Genomic DNA, 23,993 nt, shown 5'->3' on the forward strand with positions numbered 1-23,993 from the left:
CATCGATTTTTTATCAGAATTTCGTGAGTGCTCTCGCTTAATCGATTTTTTACCAAAATCCGGGTAAATTTTTTAGTAGGTCATTAAACTTTAACTCATTTTCACTTTGATCATCAAACTTCAATTTGCATCAATTTGATCACTCAATTTTAATTTGATTTCAATAGGTAATAAATCAAGATTTCTACTTCAAATAAATGATGTAGTTCTTTTCAATCGACATGTACACCTCCGATAGACTTAATAATGCGATCGTAGAGAGGGATTAATTCGGATTTTCAAACAACTATGTAATCAATTAAGAGTTAAAGTTCTTGATTTATTGCTCGGTGAAATCAAATTAAAGTTGAGTGACCAAATTGATACAAATTGAAGTTCGGTGATCAAAGTGAAAATAAGCCATAGTTTAGTGATATAGTAAAAATTTACCCCCAAAATCCCCTGGGTGCTCTCATAATGAACACAAATTAAAATATATTGACTAAAATTATACAAAGTGAATTTCAATGCTCTCAAAATCAACATATCCAAAATAACTGCTAAAATTTAATTTAAATATTTTTATATTAAAAACTAAAATATTTTTTTAAAATAAAAAAATATAAATTTCATTTTATGCTTTTCTAAAATTCATAAATTATTTTATTTAAAAAAAGTTTATATAAATAAAAATATTTTATAAAAGTATATAATAATGAATTTTATGGGACATATTAGCAATTACATCACTTACAGGGATATAAGCAAGTTAAAAGCCAATTCAATCTGCCATTTGCTTAATAATCAATCTCCTTTCACAGGATTAATCTCTTTGATATTTGCTTAACAACCTCATTAACATTGGGTTGAATTTTAGAATTGAGACTAGCCGATAAACACTCACATTTAAAGTTTGAAATCAGTGACAAGTACAAATGTGGAGCGCATTCATAAACTCAACAATATTTTTGCCTCACTTTATATATATTTTGAGCTAAAAAATCCTCCCAAGTCCCGATACCAATAAACCAAGCAACAGTTGGGAAATTTTAGATTTCAATCGTATAAACCCCTTTAAATTTTATTATTACATACACACTCGCAAAATTTGTTCGTGCAAGGAATTGCTTGTTTCAAAAACTCGCCAGTGAAAAAGAAACCCCTCAAGCTAATATAATAATAAAATAATAAAATATTTCTCTCTTTTATTCATCAAGCTAATGTAACATAACCACTTGTCTTCTTCTCCGTATCTCTCTCATTTATAATTAAATTATTGATTTACATATATAAAAAAAACACTTCCAACAGGAGTAAATATGTAATATGAAAATTAAATAAAAACACACAAATGAAGTTAATTCATACAGACATATATCTTGAATAACACACTCAAATGAAGATTCTTCAAACATAGTCCTGGAAACCAGTCCATGTCAAAAACCAGGAAGGACTAATTGAACAAAAACTGAAGTGCATGTATTTCTTTGAATCTTAGCAATTCAACCAAAAGAACTGGTGTACTATAAATGAATGGACTTACTTCAACTGATTTGAACATTGTCGGTATAATTTAACTGCCAAAGCTTGAAGTGCCTTCCAAATCACAGGCGCGATCCTTGCAATCAAGCTTGCCCCATCTTGCATTCACTCTCTGGCAGGGAAAAACCAGCTTCCCGAGACTGTCGATAGAAGCAAAGTCAAATGACCAGTTTACAGTGGTATCGAACAAATGACTACTGTTTGACAGGAAAGTTAATACAATCAGTGTGTTTTTTACCTTCTGTTCACAACATTGTGCACATGACACAGCCACTGAGATAACTCTGCCTGTGATCCGGCTTGCACAGGATTTGCTCTGAAAACAATCAAAGGACATCACTTGAGATAGTCGGAGAATAAGATTAAGCTTGGCATAAAACAAAACAACATATCATAATCCCACGCGCCTTTTATTATTGAAATTAGGACACTGCAGCTGTAAATTGCAGAGTAATTCCTTAAAGAAAAGGATGTATACAGAACACAACAACTTAGCGAGGTTAGCATTAAAGAATTATGAACAATCAAAAGACATCTTTCATCAGGAAGCAAAATAAAAGACAAGAACAAACACTTACTTCAACACTTCTTTAAAATGATCTGCACATTCTTTACAAGGATATATTCTAGATAGTATCGCCATCTACAAATGATACAAGATGTTATGTCAAACACAAATCTGAAACAAGTAGCAAAGGTGAACATGTTGCTCAAAAGAAAAAGGTCTTCAACCAAACTCTGGTATATGATAAGTAAACAAAATTGAGAAAATGATTTACAAAAATGTTTACATAAATTTTTCTTTCCCATTTCATCCAAGTGGAACAACATGGATAAGGAAAGGTATGGGAACAAGAGGCCCCCCGATCACTTCTATAAGAGCATATAATTATAAGATATAAGGTGTAGCTTTTGTTGTTTAGCAATCAGTAAGACATCTATTAAGCTACAAGAAGGGAAACCAACTAATATAACAATGCAAGGACAGAGAACTGTAGTAAATATGACAATTACACTCAGCAATTGAAAGCTATCAAATATATGTCTCAACATACCAGTTCTTTGACATCATGCTTTTGCTGCCTCGTTGGGTTGTCTGGATACTGAAAAAAAAATATACAGAATCAAGTAAATTCCAAAACATTGATAACATGAAATCATACATTCACAAAAGGCAATCTTGTGACTGGGTTGATAGCCAACAACATAAAAGAAATCTAATGAGCATCTGTGGACTATGAAATGCACAGGTTGGCCCTATGAAACTACTTTGAAGTTGCTTATCTTCTAAAGAGAAAATGAGCTCCAAAATTGAGCAAAGCAAGCGGATGAGTATAACCTCAACACCATTTCCATATTCAACCATACCAAAATCCATCCAAAACCCTAACTACAAAATAGCTATCTAAAACAGATGATGGAATTGATGTATTTCCATCAACACTCCCATTTTTGTCATCTATGCACAAAGACCCCACCATCAAAGATTTCATTTTTTTTTATCAAATTACTCCTAAGAAAGTTCATTCAAATAACAATCAACTATCAAAATAACAAAAACAAGGGAAACATTCCACTGAGGCAATTCATCAAACACCTGAGCTGCAATAGTATGAAGAAGTGTCCACGTCGCCCTCCCAAGCTCCTCTTTTGTCAATGGCGCTGCCACAGGCTTCTAAACAGGAAACAGAACCAATCAGCCAAAAACAAAATGGAAAATCCACACAGAACCAAGAGAAGATTTTTGAAGAACACCTGGATGGATTCGAGGGAGGAAACAGCGGGAAGGACGAGCTTGGTGTCCTGAGATAGAGATCTCTTGGACGAAGGCTCGTTGGGGGAGGGAAAGAAGAGGGAGAGATGGGAATGGAGGCTGCGAGCAACGGAGGTGCAGCAATGGAGGAAGGCTTGGACGGGGTTCTCGTTTCCCGCCATTTTTCCAAGCTCGGCGCTCTACTCTTCGCCGTTTTGTTGGCTAAATTCTCGATTAACCCCTCTATAAATATTAAATTACAGTTGAGTCCTTCTAACTTGTTTTTCTGCAAATAAAAAAATGGTTTAATTATCATACAGGTCCTTATGTACTTTCTGCCTTTTTAGTCCTTCTAATATTTTTAGGTAAAATTAAGTCCTCATATTTAATCAAATTGGGTAATTTTAATCCACAGCAATATTTTAATTACAATTAAATTCTTGCAATTTACACTTGCCTATCTACACAACGGACTAAAATGATTTAATTTAACTAAATATAAGGACTTAATTGTACTTAAAAATATTATAAGGACTAAAAAGACAAAAAGTACATAATTACAGAGACCCGTACAATAATTAAACCTAAAAAAATCTTTATATTTGTTGAAATTATAAAAAAACCAAATTTCAGAAATATAGAAATTTTCAAATAATAATAATAATAATAATAATAATAATAATAACTTAGTCTACCATGATTATCGACTGTTGTGTTAATATTCTAAATATTGTCTTCGGCTTGTCAGTCCACAATTCAGTACAATTAATAAAAAAAGCTTTTATTACAATAAATATAACTATTTTTATTGAACTATGAAAGACATGACAATCCCTTCACTTGTTCTTTCTTCTCTGTTCATTTCTTATATCTAAAGATCATTGAGAAAACAATGCCCGGTGTTGAGAAGATGCATGGTTGTCGTTGTGATGTTTTTTATTGCCATTTTCATTAGGAAAAATTACTGTTCACCCCTCGTCATTTTTAAAACTTCCCAAAAACCCCCTCCAACTTTTGCACTACGGACGATACTCCGTTATATTTTACATTCCTTTAACCCTCGCGGTAAGTTGAAGTGGGTCCATGATATGAAAATTCTTTTTGCCCCTTGCGAAAAGGAGGGAAAAAAATGGCGCCGATCGAAATCATGTCCGAACTTTATGCATAGTTTTCCAATGCCTCACCTGCTTTTTCTCAAACAAAGTTTAGGGTACTCATATCTTGTTCTTCTTGTTCTTGTTCTTATTCTTGTTCTTCTTTTTCTTCTTCTCATTTGGTGTACTCAATTTTAGCTCTTCCGATTAAATTATCGAGAGTTTTTGTGATGTCGCCATTGCCACCCTTCCGGTCCGCAAGTTGTGTTGTAGCCATTACCACGCTTCCGGTCACAATCGCAGATCGCTGCAATGAATCATTCGCGAGTAGGCATTGTGTATATACTTGTTAGTATTGTTTAAATATTGAACTTTAGATTTACATATATCTGTTATTGTTTAAATATCGGCTTCTATGTTTAAATTTGTTCTTTTTATCGCTTTAAAACCGTATTTTTTTATCCGCTTAAAAATATACAACGCGATGGTGGCGGCGGTCTCAGCTGTGACTAATGCACGCTTCGGTTACCCAAGCGCTTTCCAATCGCCGTCAGCATAAAAAATCGAAGTCGAGCGAGCAGAGTCGTTGGATTTCGCGATATAAATGGGAAGGAAGAACCATTTCGTTGAACATACTCTACTGGCGCAACCACTCCTCTTCCTCTTCCTCTTCCTCTTCTTCTTGTGTGATGGTCATCCTGTCGAGTCGCACATTTGGTGTTCACGACATTCGCACCATTCAAACCACATTTTTTTAGATCATAGACTTTTTACTGGGATGTGTCATGATTGTTTTCCTCTTGTCATCCCTAATGAGCACTGTAGGTGAAAAACTTTTTCTTGCCCAAGTCGAAATGCTCGCCTTCGCTTCTACTCTATGGGTAAGCAATGACGTAGTGCTTCACTGGGTCAAGAAGAAAAAGTTTCACCTCATGTTGATCACGGATGATTACCGTAAGAAGGTTCATCACATATCCTTTAAAAAAAGAACTTCGATCAATAAAAATGTGGTCCGGGCTGCTGAAAGTGTTGTGGACACCGTGATTCACCGTGTGACTTGATCTATAAAGCAAACGACGATCCGCGATGGTTACGTCGTATGCTTATAATTGCGACCCATACAGCAGGGCATGGTGTCCACATACCATACTGAGCGTGCATGGTGTCCGTGAAGTTACATGCAGTGACCGCCATGGATCCGGTCACAATCGTAGATCTTGTAATGAAACTGTTGCCGACTAGGCATTGTAAATAAGCTGACTTCTAAAGAGAAACAATTTGAATTGACTGCCAATTTTTCATATTTAAACCCTTATTCTTCACAGTGTTATCCGTTATTTAAACAGAGACAGTGTTATGTTAAACAGAGAACTTGTAATTTTAAATGTTTCAAACTGATATTTAAACAATATATAGTAAAGTTAAATAATTAAAATGAAATGTAAACAATCACACGCCATGGATCCGGTCACAATCGTAGATCTTAGTAATGAAAACTGTCACGACTAGGGTATCAGAATAACTCGACTTCTAAAGAGAAACAATTTGAATCGACTCGCCAATTTTTTTCATATATTTAAACTCTTATTCTTCACAGTGTTATCGAGTTATTTAAACAGAGCAGGTGTTATGTTAAACAGAGAACCTCGTAATTTTAACTGCTTTCAAACCGATATTTAAACGATATATGGTAAAGTTAAATAAGTAAACTGAAATGTAAACAATCACACTGTAGATTAAACAATGAAATGAAAAATGAAAACAAACAAAATTTACATTGACATGTACAAGTCATGTTCAACGAAAAATGAAAACAATGAATTGAATACAAGTCCTCTTCTCGAGAAAAACAAAATTTAACCCGCTTCGGACGACCCCCCCTTTCTCATGGACGACGGCTGCCCTCCCCTCCTTAAGTATGCGGGTAACATACTTTAATCTCGTGAGTGAACGCCCTGTCATGCTGAGTCCGTAGCTTCTCACCCCAAAGTAATTGCTCGATAAACCGCATGACGATGCATGCTGCGCAATCGACGCTTCCTTGTTTTTGCCGTGGGGTTTCCATGTCGATGCGAGAGTGGGTACTGCGGTCGCCGACTCACCGAACTCCATATCGGCAATGCAGTGTCGAATAGATTCACTGCCGAGATACGCAAGTTGAGATTAACATACCGAATTAAATAACAAAACAACATCGATCCGAAATAATTAAAGAACTTACCATGTCCGACGCTGCGTCTTTTTCGTGACCCACGCATGAAGAATAATGCTCATATTCTTGTTTGTCATTGCTCGAGGACGACGACATGGAAGTGGCCATTCATTATGATCGGGAGGATGACAATTTGAACTTATGCACGCAGCAGACAAAGATTCCTCGATCATAGCCATGGTTGTCTCATATGCGCTCATCCCGCTTTGACATAAAAGCAGTACCAACGGTCTTATGATGGACGGCGCTTCTTGTAGGGATATGGCACTTTGCTTCGGCGACTTTTGTATTATGCATACAAAAAGCTGCCCATCACATCATCATCTGCGACCATCTCCTTTCCCTCAAGCGAGTGTATAAATTGGCCCGTGTGGTCATGACAGCAAGTCATTCTTCCACACGCAACGGTCTTTCGAGATTAAACGATATAGTATATAATTAGCCCATATTCTAAATAGTTAAATGATATTATCAATGTTCAAATGATATTATAAATAATTAAACGTTAACTAGAAAACTTAAACGATAACATATAAACATTTAAACAATATCAATAGAAAGTTAAACACTATAAACAAAATTTAAAAACTATCATGAAAAACTTTAAACTTACCCGTCCATACGGGCGATTAAGAAAGATCCTCATCAACTCCTCGCTCGTACTTGTTAGCCGAGATCGACCAACCCATTTTTCTTCTTCGAACGAAGACTTGCACGAGCCGCCTTGTCCCATTGTTGATCGCCTTGATCATCCCTCGCGTTGATCGGTCGGGGTCTTCACGGAGCAATCGTCGCTGTGCCTTGAAGGTGTTTCAGCGACCGACCGCATCTTCCTCATCGCGGGGACGACAGCGACAACATCAACCGCCGCACACATCCTCACGTGGTTGTTCTTGTTGCAGGGATTGTGTCCGCTCGACGCGGACGACGGCGCATGATCAACCGCATACATCTCACATGGTTTTTGTTGTTGTGGGATTGTGTCCCGCTTGATGCGTGCAGACCGGCCACGGCCACGCTACCAGCAATGAATCAACTATCTTCTCGAGTAGCCGCGCAGCAGCATCATCGGGAGACAAATCCTTAGCTTGTTCTTGTTCTTCGTGGATCGTGTCCGCCTTTGATGCCGCATCTCGGCACCGGTTCCCACTGAGTCATGGATTTCGTTAACAAGAGAGTTAACGATCTTTTTGCACACGGCGACGCCAGCATCATCTACGATGTCCTCCACCGTCATGGCCATGTCATCAACGGCGACAGACTCAGTAACAACATCCGCCGCCGATGGTTTTGCTATTGTTTCATCGTCAGCCGGCGGGAGACAGAGAGCGATTGTTCTCCTCTTTTCGCAAGTCTCTTCGAATGTGGCCGCCTTGGAATGGCCACCCCGATGATGTCGTCGTCGCCAAATTCCCCGCGCCTCATTCGTCCCGGTGCTCAGCTTTGTTTGGAGGGGACGACGCGATCGATCGAGAATGTCCTTCCGCAGCCTCAACACGAGCGACAGCCGAGGAAACTCCGCTCATCAATATCGGCACGCACCGCATAAGAGTCAGCGATGACATCTTCGCCTAATGTCGCCGATGGGCGCTACTGCCGGAGTGCCGCCATGGCTCTGGGTGAGCGCCACAATCGGGGAACCGCTCGTTGACGTGGTAGGGGGTTGCTGCAACTGGGCGTGGTGGGGGAGGGCTTCTCAGGCGTCGAGGAATGTGCAAGCTGGTGCGGGTCGGAAGTACGAGAACGTGGTCGAAAGCGCATCGATAGAGGTCGCCTCTCTCATCCTGCCTTCGCAAGTAGTTCCAGAGCAGATAGCATCCCTCCGCTCGGTTGGCCCCAACATATATTTTTCTTCTTCAAAGACTCACGGAACCAAATCGAGAAACTAACATATGTAAAACCAAACAATTTCAGTGAAATTATTGCGGTTTAAACTATAACAACTAAAGTTAAAACATAGTTTTTATATATTAAACATTATCGAATTTATTTAAACGGAAAACACAATGTTTAAACCTTTAATAATAAATTTTACACAGTAAATAACACATTTAAACGCTTAAATACAATGTTTAAACATCAAAGACTTATGTTAAACATTGTCCATGATTTATTACCTCTTTTTCTTTGAGCGATGACAAGTTTGGTTTCTACCGTCAGCTTTCCTCGTAACTACTTTCACGTAGCACAAAGATCCTTGGGATCTTCGCCGAATCGGACTCTTTCTTTTCCGGTCCGTCACCAGAAACCATCACGCTAGCGATCGAGCACCCCTTAATATATCCTCGTGTTGGTCTTCTTCCCGGGCAGATCTATCTCGCGACTCGAGCTACAGCATGGAATGTCCTCCATCGCCCACTTCAGTCGCCGCTGCGCCGTGCGTAGACGCCCTCATGGCAGGGTAGATCATCGACATAATCAACGATCCAGCTTGAACCGAGCATGATGTATTTTGGGAAGAGGATCGTACTCCACGAGGTACACCATCGGAGTTTGACAAAAATTTTCTTCTTCCCCCTACGCCGAACAGGTCGACAAGAGCCGCCACACCCCGACCCCTTCTCGGAGGTAAATGTGGCACCCATCGGTTGAAATTCCCTTTTTAACTGGGAACCGACACCTGTTTTTAAACAAAAATCGGACCTCATAAATCACAATTTACAACTTTACACCAACTACAGGTGTTCAAATACATAAATACCATGAATACTAATAACTCAAATTTATGCGTACAACCACTACAAGATCACGACACCAATAAATAGAAAGAAAGATATGGGACTCGCTGCAATCCCTCGGACTCAACTCGACTAGCTCTATAGTAATCGGTGATCTACTAGGGCTCGCTCCCCGCAACTACGACGACATTCAATGGGTTGGTCGGTAGTGGCTTAATAATTTTAAATACTTAAATACAATGTATATAAAGTATATAAATACCAACTGCTCAAATAATTTTCCAACTTTTCCAAAATACCAGAATTCTAGCAAAATACAATTCTTAAAGAACTCTTGAAACATAAATTCAACATAAATCAACATCAATTTGATTTTCTCAGAAAACACAAATTTTGTGAGAGACCGGTCTCATCACAATTCAAAAATATAACATAAATCTCAAATTCAAAATAAAGCAATACCCAACACCTCACCCAAAGATAACATGGTCAGAAAACTCTCTAAACCCTCGCCGGGCCGCGGCTAGGTTCGAGCCGTCAAGGAACTCATGTGCCCCTAACGCTGACCCATCGACTCACCGGTCGCTGACCCCGGCCATCCGATGAATATCCGATCGGGGCTCTACGCTCCCACCGAACCGGCCCTCGTGAAAATCAACACCTGAGTCCACCACGCCACCTCTAAAGGTCGCCCTGGGGACCCATCATCGCAATAGTCGGGCCTTAACCCCTGCCACCGTCCCAAAACCATCAAGTAGATACAAAGTAATAATACAATCGATATAAATCATATCACGAGATCCTTATGCAGGACAAACATTCACATCACGCGAATAACCATTATTTTTCCACAAAGCCTAACGCCAAAGTATACAATGTATAATACCAAGAAAGCCCATATCCACGTATACCATTCCTATACCGGGGAATGAAAACCAATTCTACTAACAATGCCGATAAAACATCTTTTAATATGCTCGCATGGTTTCGCAAATCACTCCAAATCAAAGCATATATACCCATCAAAAATAAATACAAGAATTGAATAATTAAATCACATATACGTGTTTTTTCACTATTCACAAATACGTATAAATATACAAAACTGATGTATCAATACGGTTATCATGAACATCAATGGCAAACAAATATACATGATATTTTCAACTATATATATGAAATGAAACATGATAAAATGAAATACTTAAACATTTATTTCAAAATACTAAAGCCATTAAACAATTATTTCAAAATAATAATAATTAATCAATTATTTAAAAATAATAGCCACTACCAACTCACACTGGCCTCCTCGGGTCTCTTGCTAGACCCTGAACCCCTCCCCAAGCATAATCAACACCTACAGATAACATAATAAAATAAATAAACAATTATGACAACTAAAAAACATAATTGAACCCAACGTAAAATACACTGAAAGCAATAACCGACTCTCTAATTTTTGCCCACTCATCCAATCGGGTTCAAACCGACCTCGCATAATCAAATTGGTCTCCAATTGCACTTAAGCCCAACTCAATTTGGGCTAGACCATTCTGAACCAACCTCGAACCAACCTCAATTCCACTGAACCAAACTCAAATTCACTGAACCAGGTTTAATTAAACCCACTAGCCTTGAACCAACTTAATTTTATACAAATTCTGTTGAACCAGTTTGGTTCAACCGAACCCAATTCTCTTCCAATTGGTTCAGCCCAAACCTTTAGCCCAACATCTAAACCAAAACCCAAATCAACTTCAACCAATTTAATTCAACCAAACCATTCAAGTCCAACTACACTCAACTCGAGTTTGATCAAACCTGCACTGGATCAATTCAATTAAACCCAACCACTTCAATTCTCATCCAAACCCAATTTAATTCAATTAAATCGACTTTGTTAAACCAAATCAAACTCAACTCAATCAATTCAATTCAACTCAACCAAATCAATTTGGCTAAACCCAACTAATTCCAATCCAACCATCATCATTAACACCTTAATCATCATAATCATCAACTTAATTAACTAAACCAAACCCTAATCTCGGTGATACAGTCATTGCTACAGTAAAACCGAAAATCTTATCCTCCATTCAAGTTTCAGATTCATCACAAATACAAAGTATTTTTCCAAATAACTTCAAGATTCATCATCCATCAACAATAAACCAGCGATTATTTCTACTCAAATCTATCATTTTCTTCCATCAAATAACCAATATATACATATATACATGCATACATACATCCATGCCGAATACAACACAAAGAAAGTGTCCTTACTAAGCTAGTTTGCATCACCACTGCGAATCTCTCCGACGATCTCCAATCCTCCACCTCAAATCTCCCATTTTTTTCTCCTCATTTCTTCATTTTTAAACTCTCGGGATCTGTAGCAAAATGGTGGAGAAGAAGATGAACAACATACAAGCTCTAGATTTTTTTCTCTCAATTAACTCTTCAGCAGAAATTCACTTTTAGTCCCTGAAAAGATAATTTCTTACAAAAACAGTCCCTGAAAAACTCCCCAAAATGGTCCTTGAATTATGAAATAAGTATTCTCAAAAGGTCCCTTTTCAAATTACCCAACGGTCCCCAGGTTATAACACAATATTTTAAAAAGATCCCTTCCATCTTACCTTTCAGTCCTCGGTTTCCATAAACATTTCATGTCCACCCTTTTCATTTATTCTTTAACCCAAAAATCTTTTTAAAAAGTTTTACACTTAGGTCCTTATTCTTTCCACTTGAGGGTTTCTCAACAAGATTACTCGTAGAAAAAAATCTTACTCGAACCGTAGTAGTAATACCCTAAATATTTTTTTCCAGTAATTATCCAAAGGTTCAGGGTATTACAAGCGCTCTTGATGGAGTCTCTGTGTCTCTCGTAGGTTTTTGATAAATACCTATCTTCGAACCCTGATCGGATTTTATTCTTCTTAAACACAACTCGCGTCGCCATCACAACGCAGGACTCAAGAACGAGGGCCACATCTTGAGGCTCGAAACTCAGCAGGCTTTCCCGATCCTCGAATTTATCGTGCGCTATCGTATCTTTCGCAATAGAGAATCAAGAAGGGCCCCTCACTTGGTAGATAGCTTCCACTTTCAAATTGAATCGTCAGAACCGTGTCCTTCGGATGATCTCCCAGTGTCGAGGGGTCATGTTATCTTTCAGTTCAGCTAAGGTCTCCACTACCGGTGTCAAATAGCATCGCCCATTAACTAGGTTGACCGCCATAGTCAAAAGCCTGCGACAATAACAACACATTAAGCGGAAATATAAGATTTTAAACGGTAACATTCAGTTGTTAAACGGAGATATCATTTGTTAAACAGAGAACTAGTTTATTAAACAGAGACAACAATACTTAAACAGAGACAACAACATTTAAACTGTAACATCTCATTTGTTAAACGTAAACCTCATTTTTAAAACTGAAACCATATCAAATGAAAGGGGAATTGTACATTATAAATATTACACAAATCATAACAATCGAAAAAACTATTCTGATAGTGTATACAGACGAAAGCGCAAAACAACACAAAACCCTAGCCGAGAAATCTCCCAGCAGACTAACAAAACCCCAGCAGAGAAATCCCACCGCAGACTTCAATATCTTCCAATAAAAACAGGAGCACAAAACAAAACCGAAAAATCTTTCTTTGTAACAGAACAGTTAACATAAAACCATACTCAATACCTTAGTTTGCAAACTGATGAAATGCCAACTACTTGCGCGGGGGACTTCTCCTTCGAGATGCTGGTGGAAAGGGAAAAGCTGCAATTACAGAGGCTGCGCTGGTAGAGACAACTTCGGAGACAGCTTCGGAAATGGTTTAACTGAAGACTCTAGTTGAGAAAAAATAACTAAAAGGCTCCAGTAAATTCCTCTCTTGGGGTTACCCTACGGAAAACCCCCCCACTTCCTCTCATACCGCCGAAATGGCTGCAGTCACGACTCCCCATGCAAGGGCATTTTTGTCCATAAAATTTTAAAATAACACCGTTGACATCCGTTACATGCTTTGGGGGGTTGAAAAGCATGGAAATAAAAAGGAAGGGGTTTTTGGGGAGTGCAAAACTAACGGGGTGTTTTTGGCAATAATGCAAACTTAGAGGGTGTTTTTGGCAATTTCCACTTTTCATTATCATGAAGGCTTATTGCTTCAAAAAATGCATCAACAATTGCATACCGGCACAATCGGTGACCTACTGTGAGAACCATTACTGTTTGTTTTGCCGCCATAATTAAATTTTTCTCATGATCCTTTCATGACATTATCAATAAATATGACATATGATAAAGCTATTTTTATAAAGTAGGCTTTCAAATAACCTTGATCTTCGACATCTCTTAAAAAAGTTAATAGCTATGAAAGTTTAATTCACTTTTACCAAATATTATCATTATTATTATTATTTCTTTTAGTATTGTCAGTAACTCAAAATAGAATTTGAACCCTCGACCATTAAGAAAGGAAAAGTATTTTGTTACGGTTGTTGTCTCAATAAAAATATAATATAATGTGATATTTGATTGATTGAAATTATAATCTTATGTATTATTCTATGTTTAGATTGAATTGATGAATACTTGATTGCATTTGGAATGTATGGAAATAGCGACCAGCCAGGACATTCCTTATCTCCTTCCATCGTCTCAATTAATTTAACTTGATCCTTGATGTGAGTTTATACATGGAATCTATCTCCCTTGCACAATGTTTTTACATTTCCAATTTTATTTTTCAAACTTTCGGTGTGTGTATATATATATATATATATAAATAACCAAAGCATAGCTTAGTGATTTTCTACTTTACTAGTGTTTAAAAAATCTCAAGTTCGAAACCTATCAAACAAAATGCAAAAAAATAAAAAGGTGTTTATCGCCAATAATAATATCCGATGAATTCACAGTACACAACTAATTTGAGCTATCCAACCCAATTTGCAAATCTCCTAAAAAAATTTATAAACAGCCAGCGCTTTCTCACCTCACCTGTAATTGGAGTTGGTAAAATGTTTTGGTTACTGTTTAACACCATGTTTCATTCATTCTCTGTATCACTTTTACTCTTGGCTCTCTCTCTCTCTCTTCTTTTTTTTTAATCGATTACTTATTTCATTCTCTCTTTGCACCACTTTCACTTTGTCTCTCTCCCCTTGGTTCTCACATTTTTCTTAATCTGCAGGCGTTCTAGACTATGCATATTACAATATTGCCAATACAAGAAAAACTAAAAGTTGAAAAAAATAAGAAAAAAATAACATGGATAGAAAATATGAAAAGATGTTAACGAACAAGTCCCACCAGCTAATTAACCAACAAACATTTATTTCCAAGTTCAAGTCAAAACCATGCCAACTATTAATGACCCTGTGTTTCACTCATCATCGACATCATATTATTATTAATTATTTACATGCAAGCCATGGTTTCCATCTCTCAAAACTCTCATGCTCTCTTATTTTTATAGGATATGCAAGCAATTTAAAAGCCAATTCAAGCTGGTATTTGCTTAATAATCTTCTATTGTAGGACTATCTTTGGTATTAGCTTAATAGCTGCATTAATATTGGGTTAAATTTTAGATTTAAATCACATAAACCCCTATAAAATTTACTATTACATACATACAATCACAAATTTAATTCATGTTAGAAATAGATTATTTAGTTCATATGTAACATAACCACTTACCTGGTCTTTCTTCTCCATATCTGTGTGCACTCTTTGTTCTGCATGCTGTCTACTTTATAATAAATTATTGATTTATCTGATCATATTTAAAAAATAAAAATAAAAAATTAACATGAGTAAAGTACGCAATATGGAAATTATATAAGACCAACGGGATTGATCCAAATGGTAGAGACTTGTTTGGAGGTCGAATTTTTGTGTTTCAAAAAGAACATCTGGTGAATGAGATCTACACTTTATAAGGCTCTCAGTAGAAATTGTATAATAGGATATATGCAGAAAAACACTTGAATGAAGTCTATGCAGAAAAACACTTGTATAATAGGATATACGGCAACCTGCCTCCTGTGTTGCTCTGCTATTGAGTCGATTGATCACCTGTTTTTCAGGTGCCCTTTGGCTCGAGATATCTGGGACCGTCTTGCTCTCCCTTTTTCCTTCCCACGTGCCCCCTTGTCCTGCTCGAACTTATGGGGACTGTGGTATCGAGAGCTTAACCCTCGTCTCAAACTGCCCTGCTCTTTAGTTGCAAGAGTGGTTTTGTGGCAAATTTGGCTTGCTGGAAATAACTGCGTTTTCAGTTCAATGTTTATTTTTTTGCCTGTTTTATTTTTGAAAATTTGTTATATGTACCTCTCTTGGATTCCAGTGGTTCCTGCTAGGGAGATGCACAAGCTTGAGGAGTCTATTGCTGCGGTTCGGCGCTGTATCCAGTTTTTGAGCCTCCCACGCGAGGAGCCGGATCCCGACAGGCACGACGAGTTTTCCGGCTAGTTGTCCTCCTGATATGCTGCTGTGTCTTGGAGGAGTTCCTCTCTCCTCCTCCATGTGTCTCAGTGTGCTGTCTCGTCTCTTAGTGTTTGTTTCCCTTGTTATGTGCTTTTGTTTCCATTTCTAGTGGAGTTGTTTGTCTGTTTTGTTTTCTTTGTACTGTTGTTCTCTCTTTTTAATGCAATTGTGGTTTATCCACTTTATTAAAAGTCTATTCAAGTATATATCATGAATAAATAAAGATTCTTAAAACATAATCCTAGAAACCAATCCATGCCAAAAACCAGAAAGAATAATTGAACAATCACTGAACTGCATGTATTTTTTGGATTCTTCACGTTTCAACCAAAAAAGGACTGGTGTGTTATAAATGTATGGACTTACTTCAACAGATTTGAGGAACATCTGCTAAAGCTTGAAGTGCCTCGCAAATCACGGGCATGATCCTTGCAATTAAGCTTGCCGCATCTAGCATTCACTCTCTGGCATGAAAAAACTCAGCTTCCCAAGGCTGATGGTAGAAACAAACCCAAATGATCAGTTTACAGTGGTATCGAACAAATGACTTACATTTGACAGGAAAGTTGATACAATCAGTGTGTTTTCTACCTTTCGTTGACAACATTGTGCACATGACACAGCAACTGAGGTAACTCTGTCTGTGATCCGGCCTGCACAGGATTTGCTCTGAACACAATCAAAGTACATCACTTGAGATGGTCAGAGAACAATACAAGGGTTATAACAAAATACAACAACATATCACAATCCTGTGCCTCAGCAGAAAACTAAACACTACAATTGTAACTTGTGCCTCAACAGAAAACTACGACAATGCAGCTGTAAATTGCAGAGCAATTCCATGCAAAAATGAAGCTTTGAATCCACAACAATTTAACGAGGTTAGCATTAAAAAATTACAAACAACCAAAAGACACCTTTCACCAGGTAATAAAATAAAAGACAAGAATGAACACTTCAACACTTCTTTAAATGATCTGCCCATTCTTTACAAGGATACATTCAAGATAGTATCGCCATCTAAAATTGTTACAAGTGTCAAACACATATCTGAAACAAGTACCAATAGTAAATGTGTTGCTCAAAAGAAAAGGTCTTGAACCAAATTGTGGTACATGACAGGTAAACAAAATTGATAAAATGATTTATATGATTCCTGAGTGAAAATGTTTACATGAATTTTTCTTTCCCTTTTCATTCCAGTGAAACAATATGGATAAGGTATGGCAACAAGGGCTCCGATCACTTTGATAAGAGCATATAATTTTAAAATGGACAAGAAATAAGGTGCTGCTTTTGTTGTTCACAAATCAGTAAGACATTTATTAAATGGCAAGAAGGAAAACCATCTAATGTAACAATGCAAGAACGAAGCCCTGTAGTGAATATGACAATTACACTCAGCAATTGCAAGTTATCAAATACATGGCTCCACATACCAGTTCTTTGACATCATGCTTTTGCTGCCTCAGTGAGTTGTCTGAAACTGAAAAAAACGCATAGAGACTTAAATAAGTACCAAAACATTGATAACATACAAAATCATACCAAACTATTCATAAAAGACAATCTTGTAACTAGGCCGATATCCAATAACAAAATTAGAAATCTAATGAACATCTGTGGATTTTGACGTCACCTTCTAAAGCGAAAATAAGCTCCAAAATTAAGCAAAAGCAAGCGCATAAGTATAACCGAAACACAATTTGCATATTAAACCATACCCAAATCCATCAAAAGCCCTAATTACAAACTAGTGTTCTAAAATAGATGACGAAATTGATGATAAGAGAATTTCCGTCTAAACTCCCATTTTTGTCATCTATGTACAAAGGCCCTACAATCAAAGCTTTCATTTTTTAATCAAATTACTCCTAAAAAAGTTCATTCACATAACAACTAGCCATCAAAGTAAAAACAAGGGAAACAATCACATAACAATCAGCCATCAAAGTAACAAAAACAAGGGAAACATTCCACTGAGGCAATTCATCAAACACCTGAGCTGCAATATAGTGTGGAGAAGTGTCCAGGTCGCCATCCCAAGCTCCTCTATCGTCAATGGTGCTGCCACAGGCTTCTAAATAGGAAACAGATCCAATCAGCGAAACCAAAAACAAAAAAGAAAGCAAAATCCACACCGAACCAAGAGAAGAGTTTTGAAGAACAATCGGAGATGCAGCAATGGAGGAATGAAGGCTTGAACGGGGTTCTCGTTTCCCGCCATTTTCCGCCATATTGTTGGCTAAATTGTCGATTAACCCCTCTCTTTAAAAATATTAAATTACGGTTTAGGCCCTTCAAAAAAAAAATCAATATATTTTTTGAAGTTATAAAAAAAACAAATTTCACAAATATACAAATTTCAAAATAATAATAATAATAATAACTAAAATAAGCTTTTGATTTATTCCACAATTATCATTGACCATTCTAAAAATTGTCTCTGTTTTGTTATTCTACAACGTCTTTCCTACAACCTCCAATTCATCATAACCAATAGGTTTTGTAATAAGTTTTTTATAGTAAATATAACTACATTTATTGTGCTATAAAAGATAGAGTAACCATTTCCTTTCTTCTTCACTCTTTGTTTTGTTTCTTATATATAAAAATCATTGAGAAGAAGATGGCCAGTGTTAACAAGATGACTATCATTGCATTGTTCTTCTTGGCCATTTTCATTATAATGACAACTATCTATGTTGATGCTGAACTTGATCTTTGCTTCGATAATTGTGTTCAAGACTGTATAGCTGTAGAACCAATGAAAGTTTGCCAGTTCAATTGCAGAGCTTTTTGCGGTGATACTTAGACCATCTTCATTTCCTCACGATCCTTGGATGACATTATTAATAAATATTAAATATGAATAATATTATTTTTACAAATAAACTTCCAAACAACTCTTCTTTAAATGCCTTTGAAAAATATTAAAGGCTATTATTTATTTGGAAGTTTAATTTGTAAGAATATGATTGTTTCTTCGTTATTATTGTTGTTGGAGTGAAAAATCTAATATAATGTGATGTTTCATTGATATTTTTATTTTTATGTTTTGATTAAATATGTTATTATTTATTTATGCTTGGATTGTCACAAGAATAATTGATATCAATGTTTTGGATATTTGGAGATTGTGACCAGCCAAAACATTATATTTGTTAGAAAAAAAAATTCAAATTACAGGTTGGGTCCTAACTTTTTTTATTAATAAAAAATCATTATATTTGTAGAAATTATTAAAAAAACCAAATTTAAGAAATATACAAACTTTCAAAAAAAAAAAAACTTCATAAATGAATTGAAATAACTTAGTCCACTAAACATAATCTCATCAGTTTCAACTTTCCATTTATTCAAAATTCATTTTTTCTATAAAATAAATTGACAAAATTCACACCACAACTAGGTTTACATATTCGTTAAAATAATCCAACACGTCTTTGATTCATTCAATCATGATTATCAACCATTTGTGTTAATATTCTAAAATTTATCTTAATCTTACCACCCCGCAATGCTTTTTTTTTCTTTTTATTTTTTAAAAAATGAATAAACTCTGCCTTGTTATTATGTTTTTTTTTTTTTAAAAATATGGATAAACCACTTCAATTAAAGAAAGAACGAAAACAAGAGTACATCACCCAGAGGAGGAAGAAAAAGCAGACAAAACCAGCCACACACCCAAAACAAAACAAACCACAATGAGTGGCAACCACATACAGCCCCAGCAAACACCCAAAATAAACTCTCCCTTGTTATATTTCAGTACAAACAATAAAAAACAAACATTTTATTACAATAAATATAATTATTTCTACTTAACTATAAAACTTAGGATAATCCCTTCTCTTCTTCTTTCTCCTCTTAATTTCTTATGTCTATAGATCATTAAGAAAAATGATGATTGGTGCTCACATGATGATTGTCATTAATTGCATCAATGATTGCATATTGGTACAACCTATTCCAAAAGACTATTTTCATGTGTTTTGTGGCCAAAGTTAAAAGCCTTTCAGAAATCCTTCCATAATATTATTAATGTTATTTTTATAAGATAGATTTTCAGATAACTTTGATCTTACATATCTAAAAAAATGGCTATTATTCATTTGAAAATTTAATTTGTAAGAATTAAATTGACTATATACCCCTCAAAACTAACAAAATTACATATTTTTAGCCTTAAAACATCATAATTGCATGTAGACCCTTGAAAAATAAAATAAATTATGGATATACCCCTACTGTTAAGTTTTGGGGACAGAAATTAACTATATTACCTTAACTATGGTAAAATATATAAAATGTCAAAAATACCCTTACACACCCTCACCCTCTCTCACCCATCCAACCCTAACTCACACTCACTATCCACACTATCCAAGCCTCTCTAAACCCCGGCCGCTCCAAGCCTCCTCCCTCTCTTCCGATGACCGCGCATCTCGGAAATCTCTCTCCGTCAACGGCCGCACATCCTAAAAATCACAATGCCCTCATGTGGTAAACTATAATCGAGGAAGGCCCAAAAAAATATCATCATTAGTCTTTTTTCCAATAAATTATTTATTGAGTTGCTAATGGAGATTAATCTTAATTTCAGAGGAAGGGAAGGTGAAGGGGAAGGGGAAAGGGAAGGCCTACAACTACTACAACAAAATGAAGAAATCTATGGTTAAGAGAATATTAAGGTATGAAATGTTCATATCGATAGTTTCTTTTCTTATTATGTTTCTTTTCTTTTGATGCCAAAATTTCTTCATGGTCTTTATATTTGAAATAATATGTTTTTGTAATTTTTGTAGGTTTGGAGATGTTGATGTACTAAACATCATTTTGTGAACATGTGGAGGTGTTGATGTATTTGCAAATATCATTTTGTGGAGATGTTGTATTTGCAAATATTATTTTGTGAGCATGTGGACTTGTTGATGTATTAATATCAATTTATGAACTTGTAGGGATGTTGATGTATTTGTAAGCTTGTGAACATGTTAATGTATTTGTAAACTTTTTGTGAAGATATTGATGTACTAAAATTCATTTTCTAAATATGTTAATTTTATGATAATTAAGAATGCATTTGTAAATGTGTTATTGGTGATATGTGGATATTGTATATGTGAATGTGTTACTTAAAGGTGCATTCATAATCGAAGTTTTTGTAATGATTAAAATTTGTTTAGATTATTTGGTTAGGTTTGATAAATAAATTCAATAAAACTAAAATTTTGGGATATATTTTAAAGTGCAAACAATAGTTTTTGAGTTAGAGTTCATATTTGTAAATTAAAAGTAATTTTTAGTTAATTTAAATTTTAGCTTTTTAAAGGGGGTATTTGTAAAATTACAATGAAAAAGTTTCCAGGGGTATATATGCAAAGGGTATAACAGCTACAGAATTTTAACCTCAGAGATATATACAAAATTATACATATTATTCAGGGATATATATGCAATTATGTTTTATTCAGGGGTATATATGCAATTTTAAAAATATTCAAAGGTATACTTCAAAAAAAAAAAAAAACTTTTATTGATTCATCAAAACAAATTCAAAAAGTAAAACTTTTACTAGGAGCAAATATGTAATATGGCCGTTACATGTCAAAACCAGAAGAAAAAAAAAATGAATAAACACTGAAGTGCATGTATTTCATTGATTCTTAGCATTGTCAGTATAATTTAACTGATGAAGCCCGGAGTGCCTTGAGAATCACAGGCGTGATCTTTGCAATCAAGCTTGCCCCATCTAGCGTTCACTCTCAGGCCACGGACAAACAAGCTTTCCGAGGCTGTCGGTAGAAGCAAGCTCAAATGATCAGTTCACAGTAGTATTGAACAAATAACTTACATTTGACAGGAAAGTTAATAAAATCAGTGTGTTTTCTGCTTTTTGTTGACAACCTTGTACGTGCACGCCGATACAACCACATAAGTAAATCTGCCAGTGATCCTATCCAGCTCCACAGGATTTGCTCTGAAAATGATTAATGTACATCACATAAGATAGTCAGAGAATCATATTACGCTCACAATACAACAGAACAGCGTATCATAATCCAGTGTGCCTTTCAGTATTGTAACAAAGTTAGCTATTTCCGTAACATGTGCCTCAGCAGACTATTGTTAGATGGGAATGACACTAATAAGACATTGCAGCTGTAAATTGCAGAGCAAGTTACGAAATTGATATAAATTTCAAACACATACCTGAAACAATTAGCAATAGGAAACATGTTGCGTAAAAGAAAAAAAGGTCTTGAACCAAACTATGGTATATGATAGGCAAGCAAAATTGATAAAATGATTTATATAATTCTTGAATGAAAATGTTTACATCAATTTTTCTTTACCCTTTAAATTCCAGTGGAATGATATGGATAAGGAAATCTGTGACAACAACGGGGTCCGATCACTTTTATAAGAGCATATAATTTTAAGATGCACATGAAATAAGGAGTTACTTTTGTTAGGTACAACCCGGTAAGACATTTATTAAATGAGAAGATGGCAAACCGGCTAATGTAACAATGCAAGGAGAGAGCCCTGTAGTGAATATGAAAATTACGCTCAGCAATTGAAAGCTATCAAATACATTATACATGCCTCAGCGTACCAGTTCATTGCCATCATGCTTTTGCTGCCTTGCTGGGTTGTCTGAAAACTGACCAAAAAAAAAAAGCATATAGACTTAAATATATGCCAAAACAATGATAACATACAAAATCATACCAAACTATTCATAAAAACCAGTCTTGTGACTAGGTTGATATCCAATAACATAAATAGAAATCTAACAAGCATATATGAACTATGACATGCACAAGTCAGCCCAGTGAAATTACTTTGAAGTTGCTTACCTCCTAAAGCGAAAATAAGCTCCAAAATTGAGCAAAGCAAGCGCATGAGTATAATAACCTCAACACCGTTTGCTCATTAAACGATACACAAATCAATCGAGAGCCCTAATTACAAACTAGTATTCTAAAATAGATGATGAATTTGATGATAAGAGAATTTCCATCTAAACTCCCATTTTTTGTCCTCTATGTACAAAGACCATACTATCAAAGCTTTCATTTTTTTTTATCAAATTACTCCTAAGAAAGTTCATTCACATAACAATCAACCGTCAAAGTAACAACAAAAGAAGGGAAACATTCCACTGAGGCAATTCATCAAACACCCGAGCTGCAATAGCGTGGAGTAGTGTTTAGATCGCCATCCCAAGCTCCTCTGTCGTCAATGGTGCTGCCACAGGCTTCTAAATAGGAAACAGATCCAATCAGCGAAACCAAAAACAAAAAAAGAAAGCAAAATCCACACAGAACCAAGAGAAGAGTTTTGAAGAACAATCGGAGATGCAGCAATGGAGGAATGAAGGCTTGAACGGGGTTCTCGTTTCCCGCCGTTTTACGCTATATTGTTGGCTAAATTGTCGATTAATCCCTCTCTTTAAAAATATTAAATTACGGTTTAGGCCCTTCAAAAAAAATCAATATATTTTTTGAAGTTATAAAAAAAAACAAATTTCACAAATATACAAATTTCAAAATAATAATAATAATAATAACTAAAATAAACTTTTGATTTATTCCACAATTATCACTGACCATTCTAAAAATTGTCTCTGTTTTGTTATTCTACAACGTCTTTCCTACAGCCTCCAATTCATCATAACCAATAGGTTTTGTAATAAGTTTTTTATAGTAAATATAACTACATTTATTGTGTTATAAAAGATAGAGTAACCATTTCCTTTCTTCTTCACTCTTTGTTTTGCTTCTTATATATAAAAATCATTGAGAAGAAGATGACCGGTGTTAACAAGATGACTGTCACTGTATTGTTTTTCTTGGCCATTTTCATTATAATGACAACTATCTATGTTGATGCTGAACTTGATCTCTGATTCGATAATTGCATTCAAGACTGTATAGCGGTAGAACCAATGAAAGTTTGTCAGTTCAATTGCAGAGCTTTTTGCGGTGATACTTAGACCATCTTCATTTCCTCACGATCCTTGGATGACATTATTGATAAATATTAAATATGAATAATATTATTTTTACAAACAAACTTCCAAACAACTCTTCTTTAAATGCCTTTGAAAAATATTAAAGGCTATTATTTATTTGGAAGTTTAATTTGTAAGAATATGATTGTTTCTTCGTTATTATTGTTGTTGGAGTGAAAAATCTAATATAATGTGATGAATGT

At 35.6% G+C, this 23,993-nt stretch overlaps 1 protein-coding gene and 3 long non-coding RNA genes across 5 annotated transcripts; 1 reads left to right on the forward strand and 3 right to left on the reverse strand.

Moving 5' to 3' along the window:
* Positions 1–1,329: 1,329 nt before the first annotated feature.
* LOC120274829 (FAD-linked sulfhydryl oxidase ERV1) lies at positions 1,330–3,474 on the reverse strand. Its single transcript, XM_039281364.1, has 6 exons — positions 3,277–3,474; positions 3,119–3,196; positions 2,577–2,624; positions 2,100–2,164; positions 1,760–1,837; positions 1,330–1,661 (listed from the first exon to the last, which is right to left on the reverse strand). The coding sequence occupies exons 1-6, from the start codon at positions 3,454–3,456 to the stop codon at positions 1,553–1,555; spliced, it is 558 nt and encodes a 185-aa protein (XP_039137298.1). The 5' UTR covers positions 3,457–3,474; the 3' UTR covers positions 1,330–1,552.
* Positions 3,475–15,763: 12,289 nt separating this feature from the next.
* Positions 15,764–18,270, reverse strand: LOC120274888. Of its 2 annotated transcripts, XR_005541005.1 has the most exons (5): positions 17,768–18,270; positions 17,207–17,253; positions 16,356–16,433; positions 16,131–16,257; positions 15,764–15,944 (listed from the first exon to the last, which is right to left on the reverse strand). It is a non-coding gene; the product is annotated as an uncharacterized LOC120274888 (long non-coding RNA). The 2 variants fall into 2 exon arrangements; XR_005541004.1 differs by lacking the exon at positions 15,764–15,944 and having other exon boundaries at positions 15,989–16,257; positions 17,768–18,261.
* Positions 18,271–20,131: 1,861 nt separating this feature from the next.
* LOC120274969 lies at positions 20,132–20,798 on the forward strand. The gene is made up of 3 exons (XR_005541013.1): positions 20,132–20,273; positions 20,374–20,461; positions 20,576–20,798. It is a non-coding gene; the product is annotated as an uncharacterized LOC120274969 (long non-coding RNA).
* A 526-nt stretch (positions 20,799–21,324) lies between these two features.
* LOC120274570 lies at positions 21,325–23,461 on the reverse strand. Its single transcript, XR_005540950.1, has 4 exons — positions 23,387–23,461; positions 22,390–23,256; positions 21,678–21,750; positions 21,325–21,565 (listed from the first exon to the last, which is right to left on the reverse strand). It is a non-coding gene; the product is annotated as an uncharacterized LOC120274570 (long non-coding RNA).
* Positions 23,462–23,993: the final 532 nt, after the last annotated feature.

This window comes from Dioscorea cayenensis, chromosome 13, assembly GCF_009730915.1.
Source record: "Dioscorea cayenensis subsp. rotundata cultivar TDr96_F1 chromosome 13, TDr96_F1_v2_PseudoChromosome.rev07_lg8_w22 25.fasta, whole genome shotgun sequence".
NCBI lineage: Eukaryota > Viridiplantae > Streptophyta > Magnoliopsida > Dioscoreales > Dioscoreaceae > Dioscorea > Dioscorea cayenensis.